General features: G+C 40.2%; 1 protein-coding gene across 2 annotated transcripts in view; it reads right to left on the minus strand.

Moving 5' to 3' along the window:
• FMN2 (formin 2) overlaps nt 1-13,106 on the minus strand; it is a 321,858-nt gene that overhangs the window by 151,962 nt on the left and 156,790 nt on the right. For both annotated transcript variants that reach the window (XM_073216758.1, XM_073216759.1), the window contains exon 8: nt 2,727-2,788. In XM_073216758.1, coding sequence (XP_073072859.1) covers nt 2,727-2,788 — 62 coding nt within the window. The remainder of the gene's footprint in view (nt 1-2,726; nt 2,789-13,106) is intronic.

Genomic DNA, 13,106 nt, shown 5'->3' on the forward strand with positions numbered 1-13,106 from the left:
TGTTCTTTAAATGATCATAACTCTTTTGGGAATGAAACAATCGGAAAGAAGGGATTTCAATAAATGCATTTTTCATTTATAGGGAGTGTATACATGTCAATTCTCTCTTAATTGCGGGGGAGCCCCTAGCTTTGTTAGAGATATATTCATCAACTAACTGGGAAAGCCTTTAGCTACTACTACTGTCGCATATCACTCAGAAAAATCAGTTTTCCCTCAGTATGTGTCCCTAGAAAACTGAAGATCCTTATATGCAAATAGGTCCCCAGAAGTCCGCCCTTAGTGACCCAGAATTCTTAAAACAGGTAAGCATTTCAAACCCTCATTTACCCTTTCAAAGTTCAACCAGTATGCCTATTATCACTTCTTATACACAGCAGGTCACAGTAAATGATGACTGTGCTACCAGACCCCACTGGAAAGAACTGCTAATTATTTTGCATATGAAAACCTCTTAAGGCATTACAAAAAGTGAAGACAGCACAGATGTTCAATATAGATCCTTATTCCCAGTGGGTAAAAGTCAGTCTGAATAGGCAAAATATATCTGAAAACCAAGTAACAGAAAGCCCAAAAGAGATCCTGAACAAAGCCTGTCAATAGATTCCATTCATTAGTTCATATAAACATTCATTTAACACACTAAATACTTCCTATGTGCCCAACACTACCTGACTCTAGATGCTGTGGATATTGCCATGGATAAAACAAATACTTCTGCCTTCTCTGGACTTGTACTTCAATGGAAGCTAATCAGGAATTATCATGAGTTCTACCTGTATGTAAGTTATACAGAATTATCTGTTATTCATAATGGATTTGTGAAGTTCCTCTACTTAATGTGGCTATAAATAATCTAGCTGATTACTACCTGAACTTACATTACTGTGAGCCACCCCCACCAAAAAAGTAATTGTTTTCCTGACACAGTGAAACTCTGAACCATTAACTTTAACAACAATAATAAAAAGAAAACCACAAATTTAACCAGTGCCAGCTAATACTTGTTCTACTTGCATGGAATATGATACAAAGTTAGACACAAATTCTGGGTATCTAGTTTGTTCAGAGTCAGAAATTTATATTTTGTGAAATTAATTTACTTTGAAAGGCCAAATAATCTGAATAAAATACTATAAACCAATGCAAATTAAGCTTTCTTCATAAATACAGTTGCTCCCCATTTCTGTATTTTTTTCTGTATATACTTCTGTACGTGGATATACCAGTTTAAAATAACACACTCATGTATCTTCATGTAACATACACACACACACATATTCTGTACATAAACACAGGCATATATGTGTATGTAATGTATGTGCAAGAAAAACAGTTATAGATACACTGACATCATATATCCTTACAAAGAGTTGAAGAACTTAATTTCCCTGATATTTGCTCACTTCTTCTATATACCTCTCCCATTTGGGAGAGAGTTGGTATGGAGGACTCAGGAGGAATGAAAACTCTCTGAAACTTCAAATGGTTGTGTTTTAAATACTCATTTCACTGGGACACTAATATACTACATACACGAGTTGTATTTTCCAGTTCTGCATCATGTGATGGCAACTACACAGTAAACCACTCAAACCTTCCCTCTCATTAATGACTCAGTCTGAGTCCCTGCACTCACAGTACTCATGGGGCACCAACTCCACACTCCATCAATAGATTCTCTGATGCACCTTAAGAAATATTTCCTCTTACAAAGGTCGTGACCTTACAGGGAAACCAAGTATACACATATTTTAAAAAGTGTCAGATTCAAAATGGACAGGCTGGTCCAATACACTGTCCTCAAGAGAGTGTTCCAGGAGGAGTCTGCACCCTGTCCATCACATGTCTCTCCCAGAGCCAAAAGTCTTTGACTTGGAAGAGAAAAGTCAAGGACCAACTAAGGCCACGCCCTGCAAAGAGCACGGAGGCTTAAATACCAGGCCGATCACAAGCAAGAGCAGAAATAAAATGAAGAATATATGAGAGACATAATATGGTCACACTGAGACGTTCTCCTAGACACAATCAAAAGGAATGAAAAGAGAATTGCTTTCTTACTACATGAATCAATGTTGTTTAATGCCATGCCCCAGCTAAAACCATTTCATATATCACCGCATGGATTGTATCCTAAAGGCACACACTGCATTGTGATATGATCAAACTCCTCTGATACTCCTCTTTTTTCCTGCCGACTTCTGAAGAAAATGTGCTCCAAGAAGAAAGTCTGAATGTCCTACCACTTAGGGAAGTAAACTATGGCAGTTTGGAGAGGTGGAGCCAGAATGAATTAAATCCGAGCTACAGTACAAGAGCTGCGTGACCTTGAGCAAGTCATTCAATTTTCACATATGTAAATAGGGAGAAAAATAGTACATACCTAGAGTTTTCATGTGAAGATGAAATGAATGAGTGCACAGAACAATGCTTAGCTCAAATTAACTTCCCCTGAAGTATTTACTATAATTGTAGTTCAAAAGAGGGAAGTTGAATGACCTCACATCCAGCATGCTTTGAATCACAATCTTGAAAACTAGGAGACCATGCATTTATCCAATATGTTCCTAGCAAGTATTTTAACAAACCTGTACTTACATAAATTCAGTGGCCCCCCAGTTCAAATTTCCTGAGGACATTAAAGCAACAAGCCTAGATGTGTACATCGGCAAGTACTTTTGTATAGATTATATATACTCACTCCTAAAATTCTTTCTATTACTCACATTCTCATAGAGAGCTTGAAGGGTCTCCAGGTCAACCACAGAATTGTCCAAGTTCACAACAGCTGTGGAAAAAAAGACAAAAGAAAGAACATAAATTGTCATAAGCCAGCTGTGAAAAGATATCTGGCAGTCTGGAGCAATAGTGACCAACTCCAGAAAGTGTTCATGACCCAGCAGTCAGAGGAAGGAGCGGATCTAACTTCAATGCATCCACTGGCTCCATAACAGAGACTGTGCCCAGGGAATGTTAGTGGGGTAGGGGTAGTGTGAATGCATCCAGTTGCTCCATGAATACAAATTCCCATGAATATGGCCACCACGTCAAAGGTCAAAGTTAAACTGTGAGCCTGTCTTTCAAAGCTCAACTGCATGAATATGAAAAATTTGCTTAATACCAGAAAAAACAGGCAAATCACTCCTGTTACTGCCACTTCCTAGTTTTACACCAATAAATGTTCATATCTTCCAATTTACCTAAAGACATGTGACAAAGGTTAAATCTGATCACTATGTTGATGGGTTTAATATAGAAATGATAGATGTACTTCTTATTATAAGTCTATAAACTGTTATAATAATCAAAGGACAATTCTTTGATTATGGTATTGAGATTATTACTGATAAACCCTTAAAACTCCATTGTTAATACATAAACCACCGATGCTTCTATTACGGAAGGAAGTAGAATAAAAGACCAAAAGCTGGGAATATATTCTGAAATGCATTTCTTGGCCTGGAAAGTGTATTGTATTTTGGAACTGGTGTGTTTTATCACTCAATTTGGGCACAGGCTAATCAAAAGCATTCTGTATTACCTATACACATATTAGCTGAAAATGAGGTATATTTGCCCTGATCAGATTTATGCTAAGTAGACAGTGAAGCTCTTGTGGAAGGTTTCTGGGAGAAAAATCAAAAAGTGAATAATCACAAATTGGTTAGATTTATGTTGGTAAATGAGGGACTTTATAATGTCTTTTTTCTCAAAGCTTAAAGCACATGAGACATTTTCATGCTGGCTCTGGCAAAATCCCAAGAAAGAATTAAGAAAGACAAGTGGGAAATAGAAGCATATATGATGGATGAGAAATTTAAGCAAGATAATTTAGCATTTCTATTTGGAGCTGGGAACAGAGCCTAGATTCACCAACAAATATCACAGCAAGTAGAATATGATACTTCCACCCTAATAATATTTCGCTATCTCCATTTCCAAAATAAAATTAGGTCTCAAATATCAATCTAAGAATTCAGTTAAGTTTCTCGGACAAATCTTTTCACTCCTTAAACCACATAAGGCAAACATATCACAAACTGTTTAACATTTCGAAGTGGAAAAAACATAGCCCAACTAACTTTGACTATATTCCAAAAATTAATTAAAAGGGACTAACAAATGATTATCACTGGAGGTAATACAGCTATAAATAATGTAACAAAATGCATAAAACCCAAATAATGAGAGCAAATTCACATATAGGGCTACACCTTTGGATTTGTACAGACTCTAGGCCTAAAAGAAAATCTTACAGTGAATCCAAAAGTCTCTGACTTTGGAATTCATTGGCTAATAACCCAGTATTTCTACATTCCTCTGGTGATACAGCAAAAGACTGACGGGAAAACTGAAAGAAACGCTTGTTGTCAACTTAGTGTAAGATTTCATTCTTGGAACAAGGAAAAGAAACACAATAAAATCATTCCTACTCAAGTCAAAACTCATAAAATATACAATCGGCCTCTGGCTTTATCCATCATTTTAAAACATATCATTCCTACAAGTTTTCTTCACATTAAACTTTACTTGTGAATATACTGAGGTTTTTCACCTTTTTGTCTCACATACTGTCAGGTACCCGAGAATGTCCGAATAAATGTCACACGGTCCTAACCCCGGGTACGTGGTCCTAAGCAAGTCCTTGGAAGTTCCTGATCCATGATGAAGAGTTCTTACCCATCCCCAGGAAATCTCAATGGAAAGCAACACTTTCCCACACAATTTTCCCTTAGTCGGCTTTACACTGGAGAGATGCTAATACAATTCAGTGAGGATCAGCAATTTTGAAGGAATCACACATGAAAATAAAGAAGCAGCTGAAAATGAAGGAAGATTAGATACTGGCTAGTGAATGGGTGCAATGATAGGACTTCTAGAGAGGAAATAAAGGTTGAAGATGCAAGTGGGGAAAGGCCACACTTACAGAAGTGCTGTATTTCCTTAATTTAAAAAGCACATTTTAACATTTCAGAAATCAGGAATCAAACTAAAATTCATATGTTAGTAAATTTTTAGTGGTGTCTTCCAGTGCCCCCTCCATTATAATTTGTGATTAGGTAGATGGTGCATTTTCAACTGATAAAATTCCAAAATCAAGGTAATAAGATAATCCATTCCCTCATGTACTCAACAAAAATAAAATGTTTCTTATAATCCAGGGACTATAGTAGCTTCCTAGAAGGTGAGTAGTTACTGGAGTAAAAATCATTTGGAATTGGAGCTACTGGGTGTGGATGTGCTCCCTTACCCAGCCTGGAAAGGCTGCAGACAACTGGCTATGTGTTATTGTATAATCAGATCTCTGGTTATGGCCATGCTGAGGAATTTATATAAATATATACATATATATATACCATTTTTTTATGGTGGCAAGAAATTCAAGGAAAAAGCTCCTTGGAAACTTCTTGACTCCATTTCCAAAATTTCAGCTTCCTTTGAGAGGGAAACACCTGAATATTGAAATTATATCAAGGTGATGGTTCCTCTCTTCCCTCAAGGGAACACTATTTTTATAGGGCAGTTTACTGATGTGAAAGGAACACAGAACATGGAACCATTCAGGTACTCAAGAATGTCTTAATAAATGTCACATGGTCCTGTAAACTGGTTCAACCATTGCAGAAAGCAATATGCAGGTTCCTCAAAACACTAAAAACAGAAATATCACTTGACCCAGTAATTCCACTCCTAGGAATTTACCTGAAGAAAACAAGATTCCTGATTCAAAAAGACATATGCACCCTTGTGTTTATCACAGCACTATGTACAATAGCCAAGATATGGAAATGACCTATGTGTCCATCAGTAGATGAATGGAATATTATTCAGCCATAAAAAGAAAACAAATCCTACCATTTGCAACAACATGGATGGAGTTAGATGGTATTATGCTCAGTGAAATAAGCCAGGTGGAGAAAGACAAGCACCAGATGATTTCACTCATTTGTGGAGCATAACAACAAAGCAAAACTGAAGAAACAAAACAGCAGCAGTCTCAGACTCCGAGAAGGGTTTAGGGGTTGCCACAGGGAAGGGGTTGGGTAGGGTGGGTGGGGAGAGAGGGAGAAAGGGATTAAGGGGCACTATAATTCATAATCACAATACAGGCAGGTCACAGGGAAGGCAGTACAGCATGGAGAAGACAAGTAATGACTCTATAGCATCTTACTATGCTGATGGACAGTGACTGCAGTGGTGAGGGGGACTTGATAATGTGGGTGAGTGTTGAACCCACAGTGTTGTTCATGTGAAACCTTCATAAAACTGTATATCAATGATACTTGAAAATGAAAAAAAAGTCAGATGGTCCTAACCTTGAGTATGTGGTCCTAAGCAAGTCCTCAAAAATTCCTAATCCCCAGGAAATCTCAATGGATAGCAACTAGGTTTAATTTTAAATTTTATTGGCTTCTGCCATTACTTCAAGTAATTATTAACTCAACAAGTTTTGTTTTCTTTATGTGGGAGAGGTGAGGGAGACAAGGAAATAATCGAAAATATTAGCAAGGCTTTGGTTTTTGTGCGGACCAAAGGCAATCAGTTACAGGACAGAGGATCTGGTAGGTGGTTGGTTAATGTTATTTCCTGCTTCAAGTTTTCAGAAAAGTTCGACTCCTCTGGCTCTAATGAGTCTTACTGTCTAACCCAAAGCTAGAAAAGTTTCTTTGTTTTCTATTTGTTTTAGGGCCCTCATGCACTAAAGAGAAAAATTCTGCCTCTATCCAGGGTTGATGCTCCCACCTGAAAGATGAACAATTATACTGAATGTACAGCCTGGCATACTAACCGTATGCCACTGTTGGGTGTTGTTCATTATACGTTGCCTTTTTTACTTAACACTGAAACTATTAAGCGTAGACTTAGGTTTCAGAACATGAATACATCGAAAATTTAGGTGGATATTGAGTGATAAATCTTTAATTTGGATTACTTGATTCTCTAATATTCAACCATGTGCTAATGTGATTACACTTTGCATTAGAGGCCACATATTTCACACTTGGTTCCTGCTCTTTCCTCTAAGACATTCTGGAACGCCCAGTGTTGTCTGGGACTCATCACATTGCTCATCCATCCATTCCCCTCCAAGTCTATAAAGCAGGTTTAATCACTTTCCCATAAAACATATATAAATAAATGTTACTTTGAATTCAACCACGAAGCATCTGTTCTGTTTTTATGTGAAAGGGTACAAGGGCCAAGGAGGTGTTGAGAGGAAGGCCCGGCCTTTTTGCACATTAAAAAGTTACTCATTTGTTTGTAAAGTATAAGATCTTTCCAGGATTAAAACACATGGAGATTTTTACCATTCTCTTTAAACAACCTGTAAATGACAGTGTGTTTAATAATCATGCCAGGCCAAAATGGATAGCCATTTTACTTTAAAGTCTAAAATTTTGTAAAATGCCAAAGATGTGATAAAGAAGTCAAAGAACAGAGTACTCAGTCTGGCTTTTCTACCAACAGGCTGTGTGTCTTTGATCAAAATGCTAAGCTTCTCAGAGACCTTATCGAGGGGGATAATAATTGTTGTCTGTAGCATATGTTTATCATGTGGAGAAAATAAGCAATTTTATAGTGTGGATAATTCAAGAAGCCTTGGAATAATTTAAGTTATTAATTTTAAAATATATGTTATCTGTGAACATATTGGTTAGAAAACTACAGACAGAGAGGGGAATGTGCTAGATTAAAATTAGGTTTAGGATCAAACATTTGCTTTCAATCATCAAAAGTTGAGACCACAAATAGTTCTTTTCTTCATGAACTCCACTGGCACACCCTTGCTGAGACCCAATGCACTTTTTGCTAAACCACACTATCACAAAAGAAAGAGTGAAATAGGTTAAGTTAACTATTTGAGTTCTAAAATAGGCAAATGTCTCAAAAAAAAAATCCAAACAGAAAAAAAAAGTTATTTTCTTTAAAGACACTGCATTACACGAAAAGACTTAACTTCCAGAGTAATATTCAAAACAACCAAGGATTACAGACTCAACATAGGAAACGGCTGTATGCTAGACACATGGCCTTGTGAACATGTGTACATAAGCAGGTGAGTCATATGCCTATAGCACATTCCCTGGATGCTTGGCCTTTGCTAGTAACATGTTCTCCACAGCCACCTTCTTCAGTTCCAGGAACATGGGGCCTTCTTATTCTAACTTACCACCCCACAGACTAGGGGGCAATATAACACATTTGTCTGAATGTTTGCATGATAAGAATTCTGTCTCTGTGCTTCCCATCGAAGAACTGCAAAGGGAAACGACCATATTTTAAGAGCTTGTGTTAAAAGGAATTCATGTAAAATAAGTTTACAAGACAATAATTATTAATCAAATTTGTAAATGCTTTGCATATTTTGAGTAGCCAGATGAAGTAGTTTGCTTTACTGGTACATAAACATGATTGCTCCTGTTGAACACAACATTTTAAGCTGTGGAACACTGTTAGTGCCTGCCTTACTCCAATCTTGACATTTTAAAAATCTTGGGTCACCTTTATGGGACAGGACTAGAGCAGCCTAGGGGCCCCTTCCCAATGGCTCTGAACATTCACCCCAGCACTGTGGTTTTCTGCCTTAATTCCTCCCTTCCATGAGATCCACTACACTGGGGGTGGAGACCCCCAAAAGTAGAAAAACTCACGGTGCTCATTACCAAGAATATTAGCTATCCATTTCTGCATGGCAAATTACACTAAAGCTTTTGGGGGCTTGAAACAATAAACATCTATCATCCCACAGCTTCTATGGGTCAGAAATCCAGAGCCACTTGGCCAGTGCTTTCTCAGTGCGGTGTCTCCGGACACTGTGCCCAGGTTTTGACCATGGCTGAGACGTCATATGAAGGCTCTGCAGGGGCCTGTTCTCCAGCTCATGTGCTTATTGGTAGGATTCAGTTCCTCAGACTGAAGGCCTCAGCTTCTCACTGGCTATTGGCTGAAGGCCTACCTCAGTTTCTAGCCAGGAGGGTATCTCCATAAGGAAGCTCACAACTAGGCAGCTGGCTTCCTTCAGAGTATGTGACGGGGGCACCCATTCTCTTTGTAACCTGATCTTAGAAGTGACATTCCAGCACCTGTTACCATCTATTCATTGTGGGCCACCAGGTCCAGCCTCACATAAGGAGAGGAGATGACACGAGAGCATGAACACCAGGAGGTGGGGATCGTTGGAGGCCATTAGAGAGGCTGCCCACTACACCGGGTTGCTAACTCATGGCTGTTTGTTCCATGTACTTCAGATCTCAGCTTGTGGTCCTCTTTGCTCTCTAATGTATTGATTTTACTAACATTTTTGCTTTTCTACTAGGCTCCAAGTTGACAGACCACACGGGGATATACCACGATTCAGTAGAAAGAAGAAATGCACTAGTCAGGCAGGATAGCTTCTCTATAGATATGCTAAACCTCCTCATTGCCGTGAGGTAGAGGGTAGAGGAAATATGATATGCAGACGTATAGAGATGTGGGATAATGTGCATGGACAGAACTTTCCCTCTGCAATCACATGGCCATGCCCAAGTCACTGTGTCCTTCACTGTATCTAAGAGAACCCAGTAATAAGAGGTTCCAGAAAAACCTCCTTGTTGAATGTTGAAATAGACTGCAGCTAGTAATTCCCAGAAATTCCCTCTAATGTCAGTGGACAAACTGAGCATTGTTTGGGTCACCCTTATCCTTTCATAAACAACTAACCTTACCCCAGGTGACTATAGCTCAAAAACATAAAACACAAAGCTAATGTGTAATGTCATATTGTCCTCTGGCAAATAACACTGCAAAGCAGGGGATGCAGTGGACTGTAAAGCATCCCGATTCGCCCAGTATCTGCAAAATGAACCTATCTAACTAAGAGTAACCCGTGACCCCTGCACAGGGTCCCTGCAGGAGATGAAATTACATGGGCAAACTGCCCAAAAGCAGTGCCATGCACATAGCAAAAGTGTAGAAAATGCTGGTTGTCCTTGTTATCATTACTATGGCCCTTTTAACATTTTTACATGGAAAATGTTTTACTAATGTCTCTTCTAATCAGGATGTTGATTGAGAGATTTTAGACAAACTAGGTTGAAAACATTCTCACCCAAAAGAAAAATGACAGTTTCACTGGCACTTCTGGTGACACAAGAGACTCAGCAAGTCCCCGCAGTGAAGACAGTGACATTGAATCAGCTAAGGCGCACAGGAAGGGAGTGGAGTTGGCAGGAGCTTAAATATGAAATGAGTGCAAATCAGCCTGCACGTGCAGCTCTCACCCTCTTCTCACTGCTGGAGTAAGAAAGTGCGTAAGGACATAGAGAAGCCATCCTGACCCCACTTGGAATTCAGAAGCCACAGGAAAAGCAAAGATGAAGTTAGCCTTGCAAATTGCTGAGAAGCAAAGACTTGGATTCCAGTAAGAACTCCAGTAACAGAGATCAGAAGCCTCCTGTTAAAAGCAGTCCCAGCTTTGCTGCTGTTTCCTAACCACCAGAACCAAAATTTCCTAAGAGATCTCTTTAAGGAGTTGTAAGCAGCTTCTCATTACACTTTAAAATCAGGGAAAAGGATGTATGTAAAGTTAATTTCTATTTCACTCTATACCCAGATTCCACATATCTGACAATATTTATTATCTCTTTGGTAAATGCACCAGAAAGCCCATTGGAGATGTGGAGATACATAAGCTCCCTTGAACAGAAGATCTCACAGTCAGGTGAAATGGAAGGCCATGAACGAATAATTATGCTACAATGGCAGCTGTCAGTGGGGACACTGAGAACCCACCCAGGACAAGGGACGGGCTGCTCCAGGTGCCTGTACACCTGGGGGAAGGGGGTGTGCCGATGGGAAGGGGTGCTGGGCAAGCAGTTCCCTCCGCCAGTCACATCTCCATTGCCCAAATGCCCTGCCCAACGCTGTCAGACTTGTTTTCTTGAGAAACAAAAACCAAGCCTGTGGACTAAGGGACAAGCAAGGTTTTAGGCCAGCGCACTGGAAACCTGGGGACCAAACACGGTGCCGGGTGCTGAATACACACCTGCACCCCGCCACACCTCCAGCCTTGAGGCCCAGAGCCCTGCCAGGCAGACCTGCACCCCCTCCAGACCAGAAACTGGGGACTCTCACCACCCTAAGAATGAAGAACCCAAGATACAGGCTGCCTGACAAAGAACACACCGCACAGATATTGCTGCATGGAGCAGAGTCAGCCGGCCCTACAGGAGGGCGCACAGCTGCTCCCGGGCTATTACCTCTCCCGCCTCTAAGGCAGGACAGCCAGTGAGCACACCATGTACACGATGCCTCAACCAGACGCTAGGGACCGACCGACTGGAACCACGGTAAACCTCCATGTGCTCCAAAGGACTGCCAGTTCTCCCTGACCCACATTCTGCTCCGCCCTCCTCTTCTTAATCCCACTCCGTTAAGCTTTTGCTCTCATGATTGAGTCACCAGCAGTTTCGATCCTGTGAAATCCAAGCGCATTTCTCAGTGCCTGGCAGCAACTGACACAGTTTATAATCCCTTCCTCCCGTCACGAGTACTTAATCTAGCTTCCAGGATGCCGCCCCCTCTTACTCTGCCTTCTACCTGCCCCACTCTTCAGGCTCCTCTCCCCAACGTCTGATGTTCAGAGGGTCCTAGGACTGTACGCTTATACCCATCTCACCTCTTCCTACACTCACACTCTTAGTTACCTCCTCCAGCCTCACAGGGGGCTGGATATCCTCCCACATTCGCATCTCCACCCTCTACCCTCAGTCCTGAACTCCTGCCTTGTAGAACCGACAGCCTTCTTGGCAGGCTCTCCTGGGATTCTCGCAGGCATTCCACTCTGCCCACTCTCTCCTCCACCTCACAGGGTGGAGATGCCATCTGCCAGATGCTCAGGGGGGCCAACCTTCCCCACTCTTCTTCCCACATCCACACCCAGTTCCTCTTGAGTCCTGTTGGCCCTCCCTTCCAAATACACCCAGAATACGGCGTCACCTATAGGCTCTTCCTGGCATCCCCCTGTTTCTGGACACTCCCAACTACTGCCCAGATATTGCAACAATATCTCCTTATTGGAAAAAAATGGTTCCTCAAATATAACAATGCGGTAACAAATAGCAACATTTTAGAGAAAGTATGGAAAATAAATGTGAGGGAATTTCCCAAAAACATCAAAAAGAAAAGAGAAAAAGTTAAGAAAATAAGACCAATTCAAGAAGGCCAGCATCTCAGTAATAGGGGAGAATAGTTAATAAGAATAAATATAATAGCTTAAGGGAGGAAAATTAATGTTGACCAGCTCCTGAGAATAGATCCCAGTGAGTTTGGCAACAAAAAGTACAAAGCCACACATCCCCTCTGAGCATGTTTCTCCCAGATACACATCACCTGATTCATTCACCCTCTAGCCCATCCAGAAGCCTAGTGATCCCTATATTCACAGAACTCATTCATGACACTGCCTACTCCCCAAAAGGGGCTTTCTAAAAACTTCAGGGACTCTGAAGCTAGAAGAGAGATCATAACTTAGAAGCTTTTCTCAGCTTATCTTCTCTTGTAAGCCCTTATCTAATAATAGAAATATCTCCCTGTTCTTAACCAACTAAATTTGTGGTTGGCTCTAGGTTTTACAAAACTAAGCAGTATAATGTCAAGGAATACTTACATAGGTGGATTAAGAAGTGCAAGAGTGATTAACATAAACTCAGGACAGCGGGGAGGAGAGGGAGTTGTTTTTTGTAAAGAATATCTGTATTCTGGTGAAATTAAAGAGAAATGAGAGCTGAATTCCCAAGTCTTTGATGTATTGGGAAGTAAAATGAAGGGCACAGAGTCTAGATGAAGGGAATAAATGTCACTCATTCAAGTTAGTTTATAACTTAGTCCTCCCCACTGCTTAAAAGGTTGGCTCATTTTAGGTTGCTGTAGAAAGTGATGTCAGTTATTTAGAGTGTAGGGACAAAGATATTTGAAATATGAATCAAAACAATTTGCCACTTGAACATATGGCAAAAGTGTTAAATATATTTATACTGGTTAAAAATTGTTTTCAGCTATAAAAAGAATATATGAATAAATAATGACTTTAAACAAAACTGAGATAGGTTGGCATTGATTCA

The sequence above is a fragment of the Manis javanica genome, chromosome 11 (genome assembly GCF_040802235.1).
Source record: "Manis javanica isolate MJ-LG chromosome 11, MJ_LKY, whole genome shotgun sequence".
NCBI classification, from domain to species: Eukaryota; Metazoa; Chordata; class Mammalia; order Pholidota; family Manidae; genus Manis; species Manis javanica.